We start from the raw sequence: 16,439 nt of genomic DNA on the forward strand, positions 1-16,439 counted from the left end.
TTAAGGGGCTTATGCGCGGGTATGTGGCAAGGCCAGCCCGAGAACCCAGGCCTCCCTACCTCCTGCTCTAGGAGGACCCACTGGCCTCCCTCTGGGGTGGCCCCCTCACTCATGCTCCTCTAGGGATGCAGGTGGGATATTGAGGGGCCTGCCGCTCTGGGATGCACTATGCTGTAGTCCACTATTGATCTTGAATAAGCTTTGCCTTCCTTTGAGAGTCATTTTTCTCATCTGAGAAATGCGGGCAGGGGTTGGTGGTCAGACCAAGAACCCTGGCTAAACAGACTCACTAGGAGCAGAGAAGCAAAGTGCCTGTATAGCCCCTCCCTCCTCCAGGAAACTCCAGCCTGGCCTCTGACATCGTCCAATCCAGCCATGCCCAAGAGGGCCTTTCCTATAGAGCTGACGGGGGCCTGGTTGTGTGACCAGAGCAAGGTGCTAAACCTCTCTGTGCCTCAGTTGTCTAATCTGTAAGATGGGAAGAATGAAAATGGACCTCATTAACTCATTAAATATTTATTGAGCACCTGCTATGTGACAGGTCCTCTGCTGGGCTTTGGGGACCTGGGGCTGGAGCAAGATGCACAGATTCCACCTTCACAGAAATCACTGTGTGGGGGGCAATGACAAAAGTAACCTGGCATGACAAAGCCTTATGAAGGAGCATGGGGCTGTGGAGCTCAAGGAAGGGACCCTCACCTAATTACTTAATGTGTGAGCGGCTCTAACCTCTAAACTGAGACCGGAAGAGTCGGGAGCAGCCCTGGGAGGGTCCCAGGCCAAGGGCACAGCAAAGGTTTGGGATGAGAGAGAGGCTGGCCCTTGAAATAAAGAAACATTTCCCTGTGGTCGGAGTTGAGAGTGGGTGGGGACAGTGTGGTGGGGGGCTGTGTGGGCCAAGAGCTGACCCCCAAAATGACTTGGGATCTTAGGAAAGCCCCTAGCTACACTAAACACTGCCATTCCATTAGTCTTCAAAGAAAAGGAAGAAAAAGGGCTGATGGGGAAGGGAGAGGAAGAGGGAAAGCTTATGCTATGGGGTTGGAGTGTGGGTTCCTGGAGATCCAGATCTAGATATGGATACATAATTCACATCACCCCTCGTTGTCTGGTGCCCTTGGGTGATTACTCAACAAACCTCTCTGGGGTGACACAAACACAGAAAATTTCTAGTCTGGCTCAGCAGGAAGTTGAGACATCGCGTATATTCAGCTCATTTCCCTCACCCCTGGAGGGTAGGTGGGTTGTGAAAACTCAGTGGTGGTAGGGTAACACAGCAGGAAACGGGTTTGCCGTCACATTTCCCAGGAGTCTGGATCCGACAGGGCTGAGTCAGCGCCACAGACTCCTGAGCTCCTAGAAAAGGATGGCTCAGCCCTTCACTCCCTTTGGGTTTCTGGCAATGCTCTGAGGCAGCGCCTATAGCTAAATAAGGAAGTGACTTGTCCAAGATCTCATGGGGTCCAGGACTCCTGGCTCTTCTAACTCACTCATTCATTCAACAGACGTTATCGAGTAACTGGTGTGTGCCAGGCATAGTGCAGGTGCTAGAAATGCCTTGAGAACATGACTGGCCTGACTCTGCCCACACAGAGCTTGGAGTCTAGTGAGCGGGTAGCAAGAAAACCAGTTAATACACAGGGTGATTCCGGACTGTGACAGTACTTGAAAAACAGAAATCAAGGTGTGACAGGAGGGATGGGGGTGCAGTGTTTGATAGAATGGTTAGCGGGGACATGACATTTGAGTGGAATGACAACAAGGAACTGACCATATGAATAGAGTGGTCCAGCAAGTACAAAGGTCCTGAGGTAGGAATGAGTTAAGTGTGACTGGGGGTCAGAAGGGGGGCCAAGGTGGGTAGACGATGATTAAGAGGGAGGCAGGAGTTCAGACCATGCAGAGCCTTGGTCAAAGTAAGGAGAGTGGGCTTTTGCTTCACCTGAGGGTGTGGGACTGTCTGGTGTCAGTCCCATGGTGGATGTAAGAGCCCCATCTGCTCTGAGAGCTCAGGACACTTGGGCGTGCCCCCGTCTCTGTGCGGCCCTAGCAAGGAAGGAGTTGCGTCTCTGGAATCGTCACTTCACCAGCCATTGTGGGTGATGGATGAATCCATAGGGAAATTCTCATCATTGTCCCCTTGGGGTTGGGTCTATGAGGAGAGAAACTTGACAAATGAGGACGTGGGGGAGGCAGAAGGACTCTGGCTTTGGGGACCCACTGTGTGCCTTGCCTTGTGAATGAGGGGTCACAGAAGTGACCGAACTTGAACCACCACCCGTGAAGTGTGCCCGGGGTGGGGTAGGGGAGACAACGAGGGCTTGTGCTCAAAGGCGGCCTGGGGGCAGGGCCACTTCAGCAGTGTCCCCTAACAGGATGGGGAGAAGCACAGAGGGCCAGATCACCAGCTTAGGGGACTTGGCTTTGCACCCAGAACAGGGGAGCCTTGGAAAGTTGCTGAGCAGGGAGCACATACCCCACATGGATACCCTGACACTGTGCCCACACCAGAACCTGGAATTTGAAATGGGGCCAGAGCAGAAACACAGGCTGGTTATCCGGCCAGGGCCCTGCAGAGGGAGGTGGTGTGGCAGGGGTGGTCAGATGAGCTTTCTGGCCCACGAACATTTTGTAAAAACACTTTAGGTGGGAAGTACGCTTTCCCTATTGCCTCATATCTGCTCCTTCAACCCCTTCTGACCCCTGAAGCCACTTGAGTTTGAAATCCCTGAGGGACCCCATCTGAGCCTTCAACTAAGGCACATTTCCGCATCTACAAGGGCACTAGACTGGGTTGTCCTGGATTTGGAGGACACTTTGGGAAGGGGGCCTTTGGAAGAGGAAGGCAGGTAGTCAGAGCTCTGGCTCAGGGTTTGAATCATGACTGCCACAAGCTTCCTTCCCGGCACTACTCGCATTTCACGAGGGGATGGGCGCTGTTATTATCTCCGCTTCACACAGAAAAACTGAGGCTCAGGTAAAGGTCTTATGGTCAGAGACAGTCCAGGTAGGGTTGCCACAAAAAATAGAGGACGCTCAGCTCCATTGGAATTTCAGATTTTTAATCTAATTATTGATTGTTTATCTGAAATTCCAAAGAAACTGGGTGTCCCATATTTTACTTGCTAAATCTGGCAACCCCACCGGCTTGAAATTCAGGGTTGCCTGAACTCAAGCCCCTGTTTAATTTCCCCCAATTTCAGAAATGGAGAAACTCAAGTCTGGACCGCCAGGCAGTCAGGGTTCAGCGGTACCCTGGGTCTTTCCTTTGCGGGCCGCCCAACCCTAGCCTGGGCGGGAGTTTGGAAGAAATGCTGGAGGACGGAAAAGGTGGAGGAAGATGTTGAGCTCAGACTCCACCCCCGGCTGCTGAGGCCCGCCCGCGGCCTGCAGACCGCGCCCTCTTGCCGAAGGCCTGGCCGCCGGCCGCGCAATTCCGTGTTCAGCTGTGCAGGCGGCGCTCGTAGACCCCGCCCCCGAGCCTGTCTCCTCTAGGTCCTGGCAGATCCCGCCCCCGCTGCCGGCTGCGTGCCTTCGGCTTCCAGCCTCCAGAAGCTGTGGCTTCGGCGCCACTTCTGACCCGCGGCTTCGGCTTCCAGCTCGGCTCACCCGGCCCGCGGGCCATGGAGTTCCGAGCAGCGGATGGAGAGCAGCCGGCGCACCCCAGCCTGCCCAACCCGTTAGCACCCGGCTGGGGGAGGGGGCGGTGGAAACGGGACGAGGGGCAGAAATCTTCCTCCTATCTCGCCCCAGGCCTCTCCAGGTCCTGAGTAGCGAGGTAGTAGGGTGGGTGGGAGTCGGGGCTCCTGGCGCTATCTGATGGAGACTCCCTGGGTGACCTTGAGCCCGGGGCTCCCCATCTCTGCCTCTCCTTCCTCCTCTGCACAGTGGGGTTTGAGTTGGTGGGAGGGTTCGCAAAGGTCACGCATTCCAGCTCCTTAAGGACGGGACAGTGCTGCTTGGTATTTGGGGACTTTAAGGCGTTTGATTCTCGGAAGCCATGTGCCTTGACCCCAGCCTGTACTCTCCCCTGCCTCAGTTTCCCTGGGCAGTTTCCTTTGAGGCTTGGGAGCCAGCTCTGAGTTTCTGGGTCTTGACAGGTGCCTGGCTCCTACCCCTTCTCAGCCGGAGCCCTGGAGACAGCAGCCTCACTGCTGCTGAGCGGCAGCGACAGCATGAAGGCTCCGGTAAGTGGGGGTGGGGAGCTTGGAGGTGGCTTCCAGCATAGTAGCCTCAGTAGGCTTGCCCACCCTAGGACTGACTGTCACTTCTGACCCCACTGTCCCTGAGCTGAGGAGAAGGGCAGACTAGCCTCAAAGTCCAGCTCCGATCTGGCAGGCTGTGTGGCCCCAGACAGGTAATGATCCCTCTCTGGTTTTAGTGCCTTGCCCCTCTCCCCTGTAAAATGGAGACAACAGTATCACCTCCTGTGACTATCCTTGAGGTCACCCAGGTGAGGCACCTGCCTGGGAGTGGGCTACGGTGTGACAGTTCGGTTTGGTTGCTCTTGCCGTCACCCAGGAGCCCCTGGTTGTGGGAGAGAGCCCTCGATGTGGGGGGAGTCAACCACAGCTGCCGGAATGGAGGTCTCTGGGTCCCTCCTGCACAGGGCACCAGGTGCCAAGCAGAGCCTGTGGCCTCGGGCTGACCCCCCCCCCCCCTCAATCCCACACAGCTGGCCACACAAAGGAGACTTATTTTTAGAAGCTGATGTGGTTTGTGAGCAGAAGAGTGGGCCTCTGGCATGATATGCTTGGGGGGGGGGAATGATGGTGGGGGCTGCTTTTCCACCTCTGGTTTTCAAAGAGCACCAGCCAGATGCCAGGTGGTTCCTGATGGGTGGCTGAGGGACCTGTGCCTTGGGCAGGCTGGGAGAAAATTAGAGCCCAGAGAAACAGGTGGTAACCAGGGTGGCCCCGCACACGATGGCAGCCCCGGGTCATGAACCCCACCAAACCAGGTGGCCCCTCCTTAAAGGCTCGGTGGGGACATTCACAAACTGTGCCAGCAGGGCCAACCTGCCAGGAGAGCTTCCTCGTTCAAATGGCCTTTGTCACATGGTTTCTGGAGGGAGAGCCTCTGGACGGGCACCTTTGAATTATTGAAACCATTTCCTGAATAACACTCCCTGACATCCCCTTCCACTGTCCTTCTTACTCACCTCGACTGCTGACCCAGATCAGGATCATCCGCTAGGCGGACTGCCACTGAGTCAGCTGGGGGAGGGGACGGGATGGTCACACTGCAGCCTCAGTCCAGGGTCTGAAGGGGGCTGATTGCCCTTCCGACGGATGCTCTCCTGTCCTCATGTGCACAGCACTTTGCAGCATACGGAACACTTTCCCCATTGTCCTCACAGTAAGTTCACACTTACTGTGGGCCCCTCCGAGGGCCCAGAGAGGTGGGGAGTCATAAACCAATGCTGCACAACACCTAGGCTTCTGGTGAAGAGCACGGGCTTTGCAGCCTGGATTGGAGGCCCCACCCTGCTATGAGGCCTTGAGTTACACACTTCACCCCAAACTAGTTTTCTTATTTAGAACATGGTGATAATATTGGGCTGATCTCCAGCGCTTCTTGTGCTGTGAGCCTGGTGGTCCACAGGAAGTCCTGCTGAATGGACACTTTGGATTCTGCTGCTGCTCTAGGAGCTTCTGAACCGGAGTTTGGACCCAGGAGGCTGGGGTGCAGCCCCCTTGTAGAAGCTTCGAGGAGCCCCAGGGACTCGCATTGCCCCCCTCACGACTGCTGTCTCCTCAGGGTCGGCTTCTGATCATTACTCTGTGCTCTGTGGGCTTCTCCGTCATCTACACCCTACTGTGCTGCTGGGCCTGCCTGCCCTTCTGCCTGGCCTCCTGCCTGGACTCCCACCTCGCCACCAACTCCAGGCCCACTGTGCCAGGGCCCCTGCACTTCAGCGGGTACAGCAGCGTGCCAGATGGGAAGGTGAGTCGGCCAGGCAGCATGTTGGGGGCAGGCTGAGGCTGCCAGGGTGCCCCCCAACTCTCTGGGGGGGTAGTGCAAACTGGGCTCATTCCAGGTCAGCCCGGACCTCAGGCTAGGCGCCTCTGCTCACCAGCTATGTGATGTTGAACAGTCACTTCACCTCTCTGAGCCCCAGGTTCTAAGAGGAAATGGGTTTTTTAATTCAACAAATATGTATTGCCTGGATGCTGTCAGCTGGGTGCAGGAGGTAAACAAGGTGAGTCAGACAGAGTGGCTGGCCACCTGGCGCTCCCATTCCAGTGGGGGAGACAGACATCATCACATCATGGTGATGTGGGTGCCTCGTGTGTATCTTCAGATTTAACTGTCCACACTCACAATCCATTCGTTCAACAAGTGTGTGTTTGGTCCCTTGAATGGGTCTCGCCTTGTGCTGGTTGCTGCTGGGGAGAGAGAGAACACGTAAAAGTCATGTCCACACAGGCTTTTCCCTCTCATGGGGAGAAGGGACACGAGCCCAGGAGTGACGAGGCAGCTGCATCCCTTCCCCATAGCACCTACCACCCCATGTCAGCTCTGCCGGGTGAGCTTTGGAGCACTTTACGCCCCTCACCCTGATATCAGTGGGCCCGTATGGTAGGTTTCTCAGAAGCGTCCCACATCGACACCCAGTGTGGGAAGTCCTGGTTCTGAGTTGGATGGCTCTCGGAGTGTTGGTCAGAGGGAGGTTAGCTCAGGGACCTGGGCTTGGAGGAGACCTCTTTCGGGTCTTCATCCCTCTGAGTCTCAGTTACCTCCTCGTCTGTAAAAGACGGTCCTGCAGCTCCTACCTCTGTAGGGTTGCTATGAAGGTTCAACTGGATGATTCATGGACAGTGTTCAGAACAGGTACAGTATAAGTATTTGATCAAGATGCAGAAATGAAAGTGGGGGGCACACAAATTCAAGTGCCCCACAGGTTTGGCCAGGTGGGACAAATGTTGGGGTGGGCTGGGTGGACGCTGTCCCATCTTCCAGAGTGGTGGCCAGTATTCGTTTTAGACACTCAGAGCTCATGGGCATGTGGGCTCAGGGTGGCCACATCCTCTGGGGGTGTTAAGAGAAGCGGGATATCCAAGTCCTGAATGTCAAAAGGGCTGATTTTTATAAATTAGGGATTAATTCAATGTTTCAAAGACTTTGTACAGACAAGCAGAACACCTCCTTGGGCTGGTGGTCACTTTGGATCTGAACAGACCCCAGTTGTCAGGACCGGCTCAAACTGAGGGCAGAAGTAGAAAGTCTTGTTCTTTATTGCTGGGATGCAAAATATGGTCCCATGAGTCCTTAAGTCAAAACGATGTTAGATATGAAATGACCCTGAGTCAGACATGACAGTCACAGCCTTTACAGGCTTCCGTAAACCCACCTTCCCCTAGAAGGGCACAGAGGCCTGGGGTGGGGAGCAAGTCTTTTTCTGGGACCCCTGAACTCTGACCCTGAGGGAATATTTGCAGGCTTGTTGGCTCAGCTTCCATCTCTTGGGAATAATGAGATGAGGGTTGGGCCCTCACTGTGCCCTAGGTCTGTGTGGATCACTCTTCAGGCATTTTAAATTAAATCCTCACCACCTAGTCAAGTAGATGCTATTTTTTATCCCCGTTTTACAGATGAGGGAATTGAGACTCAAAGAGGCAAAGTGACTTGCCTAAGGTCACACAGCTAGGGAGGGGCACAGCTAGGATTCAGGCTCAGAACCAGAGGTTCCTAACATTGTCATGGGCACTAAACACTGCTTTTACTTATAAACTGGACACAATGTGAGAGAGGCTTGGATGGAGTGACCTAAGAGTGATTTTGAAGAGATGAAATTCATATTTACTTCACACACATATATGACACCCAGCCCATGCCAGATGCGGCTCTAAGCATATTGTAAAAATGTGCTCGTGTAGCTCTAATAAGGAACTCATGATGAACGGCTTGTTAGGGCCTCAGCAGTAAGGGCGGAAGGCCATGAATATGGCTGATGAAGGAACATGGGGCTCTGAATGTAGAATCTTAGCTCTGCCACTTGCTGTTGGTATGACCTTGGGAAAGTCACTCCAGCTGCCCAGCCTGTTTTCTCACCTGTAAAATGGGTTGATAAAGTATAATACTTGGAGCCGAGACAGGGATCAAGCGAGGTCCGTGGGTGTTACTGGGGGAGGAGCAAGGGGCGGAAGCTGTATGCCCACGTCTTTTTCTTTCTGTCTACCCCCGCCTGCAGCCCCTCGTGCGAGAAACCTGCCGCAGCTGTGCCGTGGTGTCGAGCTCCGGCCAAATGCTGGGCTCAGGCCTGGGCGCCCAGATTGACAGTGCTGAGTGTGTGTTGCGCATGAACCAGGCACCCACCGTGGGCTTTGAGGCGGACGTGGGCCAGCGCAGCACCCTGCGCGTGATCTCGCACACGACTGTACCGCTGCTGCTTCGCAACTACTCACACTATTTCCAGCAGGCCCACGACACACTCTATGTGGTGTGGGGTCAGGGGAAGCACATGGACCGGGCGCTCGGGGGCCGCACGTACCGCACGCTGCTGCAGCTCACCAAGATGTACCCGGGCCTGCAGATGTACACGTTCACCGAGCGCATGATGGCCTACTGCGACCAGGTCTTCCAGGACGAGACCGGGAAGAACCGGTGAGCTAGGACCCGCCTGCAGGGGTCTCCCTGGTGGCTGTGGGCCTGCCTTCTCCAGGAGCTTCTTGTCCATCAAGGGTCTGCTCCATCAGGTGCTGGGCATGAGCAGTGATGGAGGCAGACCTGGTCCTGCCCTCTACTGGGGAACAGGAATCAGAGCGACTGCCGTTCATCAGATTATCGCATAGATCAAGGATCCTGAATGGTGGTGAGGGGCATTCGGCCTTAGGAGCACTGACCAGAGTGGGGGAGTGTCAGGGAGCTCTTCCTTCTGGAGGAGATGCTCTGAGATCTGAGTTGGTCCCTTCCAGAAAATGAAAGGGACGGTTACAGTACTGACAGCCCTCTTCATGCACCAGACACTGGCTTGCGAGTTTGCCTTCAAGATCTCATTTTATCCGCACCTTCTCCTTGGCTCCTCTCCTGCCTCCCCAGCTCAGGAAATACAGCTGCTAGCTTCCAGTTTTCCAGCCAAACACTTGGGCTTTGTCCCCAATTCCCTTTGTTCTATCACCTACCACATACAATGGACTCTTGCATCTCCTTCTGTGCCCACAGGGGCCACCATCCTCCCCTGCCCTTGCAGCACTCCCCTCACTGGTATCCCTGCTGCCACCCTTGCCCCCTGCCATCTGAGCTCCAGCTGTCCCAGTAAATTCATCCCATCAGTCACCTGCTCTCAACCCGACAGTAGCTTCACTTCACATGGAGAATAAAGTCCAGACTCCCACCTCCTTCCCTCCTCTGGCCTACAGGCCTTGTATGATTTGGCCCCTGCCTGCCTCTGTGACCTCGTCTCCAGCCATATCGGCCGTCTGGGCTTCCTCAGACATCCACACTGGTTCTCACATGCCTTTGCATATGTTGTTTCCTCCACCTAGAACATTCTCCCAAATCTCCCCATAACTGACCCCTTCTTGCCGAATGGCATGGGTGGAATGTCACTTCCTCAGAGAAGCCCTCCCTCACCACCCTATCTGATGATCACCTCCCTTTTTTTTTTTTTTGGTTTCTTTGTATTTTTTTTTTTTAAAGATTTTATTGGGGAAGGGGAACAGGACTTTATTGGGGAACAGTGTGTGCTTCCAGGCCTTTATTTCCAAGTCAAGTTGTTGTCTTTTCAATCTTAGTTGTGGAGGAGGGTGCCGTTCAGCTTCAAGTTGTTGTCCTTTCAGTCTTAGTTGTGTGCAGCTCAGCTCCAGGTCCAGTTGCCGTTGCTAGTTGCAGGGGGCACAGCCCACCATCCCTTGCGGGAGTCGAACCGGCAACCTTGTGGTTGAGAGGACTCGCTCCAACCAACTGAGCCATTCGGGAGTTCAGCTACAGCTCAGCTCAAGGTGCCATGTTCAATCTTAGTTGCAGGGGGCGGAGCCCACCATCCCTTGCGGGACTCGAGGAATTGAACTGGCAACCTTGTGGTTGAGAGCCCACTGGCCCATGTGGGAATCAAATAGGCAGCCTTCGGAGTTAGGAGCACGGAACTCCAACCGCCTGAGCCACCGGGCCAGCCCCCATCTGATATTCTTTATCCCCATTCTTTTGTTTCCTTGTCCTCTCAGCTGTTCTCTTCCAGCAGCCTCCTCCGTTCAGGATGTTAGCATTGGGTGTAGCAGGTTCCTGGCCAGAACAGGGTTTGGGAGGTGCTCAATTTGAGTAAATGAATCACCTCATAATGCCTCTGTAGAGGTAGAAATGAGTGGCTCTCAGCTGAGAGAGTAACCAGTGCTGATACCTTGAGAGACTAAAGGCCTGGGGTGGCCACACAGCTCCTTGTTCTGAGTTAGGTGTGGAGCCATGCGAGGGGGAGGGGGGAAGGCTGCTGGGCTGACAGTCTTCCCTCCTCATAACCACCTATAATGATCCCCGTTTCACTGAGGCTTAGAGAGGTTCACGAGCAAATCTGAAACCCCAGAGCAGGGTTTGAATCGAAGACCATTTGACTCCAGGCAACCCCCCTTCCTACTTTCAACCACTGTGCTCTGCTACCTCCCACTATTTCCCCAAGATTGGTCCCTTAGACGCAGAGAGGATGTGGCTAGGGCCCCCGTACCATTGTCCAAAGATTTGCCCAAGCCCTGTGTGGGTGGTGAGGAACTGAACAGAGCTAGGTTTATGTCAAGCTCTACCCCTTGCCTGCTGCTGGGCTCAGGCTGGCTCTGTTCCCTCCTCAGCCTCCCCAAGGGTCCCCTTTGTAGGGGTCAAGTTTAGTGGCCTTTGGCTGGGAGGGTAACCAGTGCTGTGCCTTGAGAGAACTGAGGCTGGGACCCCCACACAGCCCCTTGCTCTGAGTTGAGCGGGGAAAGTGGCCGAGCTGACTGTGTTTTCCCTCCCTGCCAGGAGGCAGTCAGGCTCCTTTCTCAGCACCGGCTGGTTTACCATGATCCTTGCCCTAGAGCTGTGTGAAGAGATCGTGGTCTATGGAATGGTCAGCGACAGCTACTGCAGGTCAGTCCAGCCAGGCCCTGGGCAGAAGGGGAGCTGGGGAGGCTTAGAGGACCAGGGGCCTCACGCCGGAGGGTCTGGGAGCTGTGGAGTGCAGGGTATGTGGGCTTCCGGGTGGGTGGCTAAGGCACAGACACCCCTCAGGCCCGGAGCCCATGGAAAAGGGGCTCAGCCTCTGGGACAGGCTCGATGCCAACCTCCACTCTGCCAGTATGGCCTTAGGCCGGTCGCGCCACCTCCTGGAGCCTCTCATTTCCTCCTGTGTGAAAGAGAAAAAATAATTAGACCTTCCTCAGAAGGTTATGGAAACATTTAGAGAGAGATAATCTCCGGAAGTACTTAACATTGGGGCTGATTATATGTTAGTGATATATTACATCGACCTTTTGATGTTATATTTCAATATTATTGTAAGGAAAAAGTTCAGAGAGATCCCATGTTTTCACCCTCTGTTCTCTTTGGAACTTGTTTATTGAGCATGAAGGTGAGACGGCAGGAGCCCGTGCACCCTCTGCTGTGGCACTTGGCCAGACGCTGGCATGCACGGTGCCAGGGCGTAGGTGGGTGTATCACAGGGCACAAAGGGTCCGTCACCATGAGCCCAGCACAAGCAAGGCACTTTGTAGTCTTTACCCTTTTGACCTATGGACTAGGCCTGCATATCACCATTCTCACTTCACAGGTGGGTCATTGAGGTTTACGGGGTACATCTCTGGCCTAGAGTCAACCAGCTTGCAAGAGGCGGAGCCGGGGCTTGAACACTGGCCTTTGGGATCGGCAAGCTGCTCTGTTCCTCTCTTGTCTTTCCTGGCCTCCTCTGGGACCAGGCATGGGGCTTGTAGTGAGGGGTGGCCGAGGTAGTTGCAGGGTCTGGCAGGAGGAGGGCAAGTTCTGGTGCCTCATGCCTGTCCCTGTTCCCCACCCTGCAGGGAGAAGAGCCACCTCTCAGTGCCTTACCACTACTTCGAAAAGGGCCGTCTGGACGAGTGTCAGATGTACCTGGCCCATGAGCGGGCGCCCCGCAGTGCCCACCGCTTCATTACTGAGAAGGCCGTGTTCTCCCGCTGGGCCAAGAAGAGGCCCATCGTGTTTGCCCACCCATCCTGGAGGACCCAGTAGCCCCATTGCCCAGCCGACCTCAATGCCTTCACCAGGCCTCTGTTCTATTCACACTCCACCAAAAGCATTTATTAGTAACTTATGGATCCTGCCTCTGCCACATGTCAAGTGGACCTAGCACTCCTTCCTGTCCAACCCTGGGGACACTTGGAGCCATCTCGGGCCTCCAGACTTGAAGGGGAGAAGCGGGTCTGTGGTGACCTTTGTGTTCTCCTCCCCACCCCTACTCCCTGAGTAATCTGAATCTTTGTTTGGGGGTTCATCCCACCTCCGGGTCTGTCCAGTGGCCTTTGCCCCCAGGGCTGGTGGTTCCCCACTCACCAGCTTCATGACCTTCAACCTTGCACTAGCCCTGGTCCTTCCTCTCTACACTCCTCCTCCACCCACCTTTGGTGCCACACTTCCCAGGCTGGTTGCCCTGGTCAGGGCAGCCCAGAGTTTGGGGTTCTTTGGGCGAAGGGGCCTTTGAACTGTGACTGCCAGGGCCACCTCGAGTGTACAGGTAAATGTATGTTTTCTGGAAGCCTGTCTCCAGTGTGGTTATGTGTCTAGGGGTGGGCATTGGGGCTCCTGTCCCTGCCACAATCCTGTAACCTATTAACTTGAGGGCAGACCAAGTCTTGGGGCCGCTCCCCAGACCCACGGCCTGCTGGGATTCTGGCCACTTAATCTGCCTGCGTGTTTCTTTCTCAAGAGCCTGCCCCCTTCCCAACCAGGTTAGAGAGTCTGGCCTCCATGGCCCAACTCAGAGGCACCCATGGGACTCCGTTTTCTGCTCCCAGTGGGCACTGGGAGGAGGGTCTGGGGCCTAGGAAAAAACGACTCAGTGGGAAGGAAATTCCTCCACCCCACATCACCCCCAGTGGTTCAGGGTCAAATTCCAAGGACTTTGCCAGTTAAATCCCCTATTAACTCTGGAGTTGGTTACACTTCAAGAAAGTAAGGCTGGGAGAAGTGGGGCAGGCCCGAGGCTTGCCTTTTCTGAGCTTGGTTCTTCACCTGTAAAGTGGGAAAAGCCGACTCACCAGCAAACACTTAGCAAGGCCATGCAGCCACCCTGGGAAGGGGGCTGGTGTTAGCCTACTTTACAGATGAGGTGAAAGCACTAGGCTGAGCCAGGATGCAGTCCCAGGTCTGAGAGCTGAGCCTGAGCATCTGCGCCCTGAATCAAGGCGCTGGAAAGAGCCCACAAGGGCTTTACCACCCTCCCTATTTTCCTCCCATCTTCCTTCATCTGAAGATCAGAGACTGACTAATGGAGGACCAGGGCCCCAGACCTCAGGCTCTCAGCTGGGGTGGAGCCTTGGGGTTCTAGCTTCCAGCTCCAGGAGTCTGCTACTTCACGGGCATGTGACCTGGGCACTTAGTTGCCCTGGGCCCTACGCTTGCTTAGCTTAATGCTCTGCTGACACAAACATGAAATTCTAATCTTTAAAAAAAAAAACAGAAAAAACCAAGGGCTGCACATTTTCATCTTGCGCTGGACCCCACAATTGTGTAGCTGGTCGTGCCAGGGAGTCTGGGTGACCTTCTCAAGAGAGGCTGGAGACCTGGCAAATGGCCCACAGCACTGCGTTTTGTGCCTTGCCTCCCCCTACCCAGTGCCAGGGGGACCCAGAAGGCTCTGCAAGAGTGGGAGAAGGGAGGAGAGCCCTGAGCCGGAGAAGGAGGGAGCGCTACTGTGGGAGGGAGAAGGCTGGCAGCGAAACCACAGCTGCTGGCCTGGCAGTGGCGAGTGTCTCTGAGCAGGTGTCAGGCAGAAATAAGTGTGGGATGTAACCTGGCAGGTGGGGGGCTGGTAGGGGAACTTTTGGGTGCAAAGGGAGGGCTCTGGAGTCAGACCTGGCCTCATTCTGGCTCTACTTCCTGCCGTGGGACCCTGGCAGATTAGTGCCTCTCTCTGAGCCTTAGTTTCCTCATCTGTAAAAAAGATATTAAAGTCATCCCTACCTCATGGGATTGTATGAATTCAAAGAGATGACATCTGTAAAGTGCCTGTCCCCAGGGCTGGCACTTGGTATGTGGGAGCCCTTGCTCACCTGGCCTCGCCCTTCTTGGTGGTGACAGATGGGCAGGAAGACCTCCCACCACCATCAGCTCTCCCTGCCCACAGCCTCATCCTTGGGCTCCAAGGCCATGGTCCACTGGTTCTGATGGGATTCAAACTCAACCCCCTCCCAGGTAGTTGCCTCCTCCTCCTCCATCCCCTGGAAGATGCTGGTCCAGCCGTTGGGCCCAGTAGACAGGCGCCTCTGTCCTGGCCCTGCCCCTGGCTAGGGTGTTTACTGCTGGGTTGGCCCAAATACTGTTTTTCTGGTGTGGTGACCTGGCAGGAGCCATCCACCAGCTACTTCCTCCAGGCAGAAAGATGATCCCTGGCTGGTCTGGTGACAGTTGCCAGGCCTGCCGAAGGCTCTGCCACTGCAGGTCCTATAGCTTCCGGGAGGTGATTGGAGGCAGGAGCTCCTCCGAGAACGGAGGAGTGTGGGAGCGTCTTGGTATGCAGCCCCTCTTTGGGCCTCTGCCCTACCCTGGTTCCTTTGTCCCCTCAGCAGGCCTGCTGGGGACCCACCTACTGCCTCCTGAGGCCACAGGGAAAACCAGGTGAGCCTCACAACCTGGAGGTATCTTAAGTGGCCTCGCCCCTCAAAGGAACTTGGGGCCAGGCCAGGAACTCATACTCAAACCTCATCTAGCCAGGTGAGGGAAGGAACGTCAGTTCTTCTGGGTACTGGTAGGCACCCATGTCCAGTGTCGCCTGACCACTCCAGCCTCTGTCTGTGAAGAACCCCGTACTTCTGGTTCCAGACCCACCGTCCAGGCATGTGCTTATGGAGCAGCTGCTGTGTGCAGGCCCTCACCGGCCAGTGGCTCTCACCGCCTCTTTTCAGAGGCCCATCTGTCTGGTTCCTTCTCTGCCTGGAGGGAGAGAGGCTGGAGTCCCCAGGCCTGGCTCCCATCCTGGCTCTGCCTAGGACTCAATGGGAGTCTTGGGCAAGTCCTGTCCCCTCTAGTTTCAGTCTCTGTAAATTGGGAGCTGGTGTGGCAGATGAGGAGGTCTCTGAGGACTCTTTCCAGGACCCTGTGGAAGGGGAAAATCCTAACAGTGCAGATTGTTAAGGAGCAAGAAGGAGGGTCACACCCAGGACCCCCACCCTGGGGCAGGAAGGGCTGAAGCAGAGGCCATCTTCCCCAGACCACAGGGGAGCAGCTTGGGGAGAGGACCCACTCCAAGTAGGGTCAGGGAGTGGCACCAGTATTGGCCACAGCCACCGACCCATGAAAGTCCTGGTGTGGGTGTGGGCAGGCCTGGGGCTTTGGAGCAGAATGGCCTGTGGTTATTCAGCAGACAGGCCTGGGTGGAATCCAGCTCGGGCACACATGTACGCTGAGTCTCACTTCTCCCTCTAGAACGTTGGGGTAACAGCAGTACCCATCTCATAGGTCAGTTTAAGGATTCAGTGGGGTGAGTTTGCAAAGTGCTTATCACAGGAGAAAACACATGACACATGAGAGCTGTTGCTTTTCTTATCCTCCTTATTATTGAAGTGGTTGTTCTTGTTCTTGGGGCTGTCACAGGAACTCAAAAGGAGTCCGGAGGCTTTGGCTAGAAATAAATGATAAAGATTTATTCAAGGGCTTGCAAACTGGAAAGATAATTAGCCCATACCCAGAGTGTTCAAACAAGAAAGAGAAACTGAGGGTTCTTATAGTACAAAATACATTCTTGAGAACAATCAGTCATGCGTTCTTGGCCTCTGGATTGGTGCCAGATGGTCATGCTCTAGATGACCATCTGAATACTGGATGTCAGGCGGTCTGGATACATGAACATATTTTCCTTAGTCCTTCAGGGGTAGCCAGGGGGTTATCTGGAGGTTTGATGTATATCTAGGCCTTCATGCAGGACTGGAAAGTTCAAAAGTGTAAGTTCCCAGTCAAACAAGAATAGAACCATTTCCTCATACATCAACCTACTTGATTTGAGTAATTTAGCCCCTTGACTCAAGTGACTCTGTTTTATTTCTTCACTCTATTCCTCAGGGAAAGGTAAGCCGCCCTACAGCAGAGCCTCCTGGCATAAGCCAGGGCCCGGGGATGTGGCAGGCCTGAGGGGGGAGCTCCAGGTCCAGATTTGGTCCAGGAACTGGGCTGCTTCACCCTCTTATTTCCAGAGGTCACTGGCCTGGGGTAGGAAGAAGGGCTGGGGACAGGATGCCCCACCCTGGTGTAGCCTCCAACTTGCTGGTGACCTTGGGCAAGAGGCTCCC

General features: G+C 54.9%; 1 protein-coding gene across 4 annotated transcripts; it reads left to right on the plus strand.

Moving 5' to 3' along the window:
• The first annotated feature begins 3,528 nt into the window (after positions 1 to 3,528).
• On the plus strand, positions 3,529 to 12,691 carry ST6GALNAC4 (ST6 N-acetylgalactosaminide alpha-2,6-sialyltransferase 4). Of its 4 annotated transcripts, none has more exons than XM_019728665.3 (6): positions 3,529 to 3,679; positions 4,101 to 4,187; positions 5,761 to 5,946; positions 8,195 to 8,607; positions 10,945 to 11,052; positions 11,979 to 12,691. In XM_019728665.3, the coding sequence occupies exons 2-6, from the start codon at positions 4,176 to 4,178 to the stop codon at positions 12,166 to 12,168; spliced, it is 909 nt and encodes a 302-aa protein (XP_019584224.2). In that variant the 5' UTR covers positions 3,529 to 3,679; positions 4,101 to 4,175; the 3' UTR covers positions 12,169 to 12,691. The 4 variants fall into 4 exon arrangements, with proteins under 4 accessions (XP_019584224.2, XP_019584225.2, XP_088649374.1 ...); XM_088793247.1 differs by lacking the exon at positions 3,529 to 3,679 and adding an exon at positions 3,760 to 3,778; XM_019728666.3 differs by lacking the exon at positions 10,945 to 11,052 and having other exon boundaries at positions 3,535 to 3,679.
• The last annotated feature ends 3,748 nt before the right edge of the window (positions 12,692 to 16,439 follow it).

The sequence above is a fragment of the Rhinolophus sinicus genome, chromosome 16 (assembly GCF_057876585.1).
Source record: "Rhinolophus sinicus isolate RSI-liver-muscle chromosome 16, RSI-T2T, whole genome shotgun sequence".
NCBI lineage: Eukaryota > Metazoa > Chordata > Mammalia > Chiroptera > Rhinolophidae > Rhinolophus > Rhinolophus sinicus.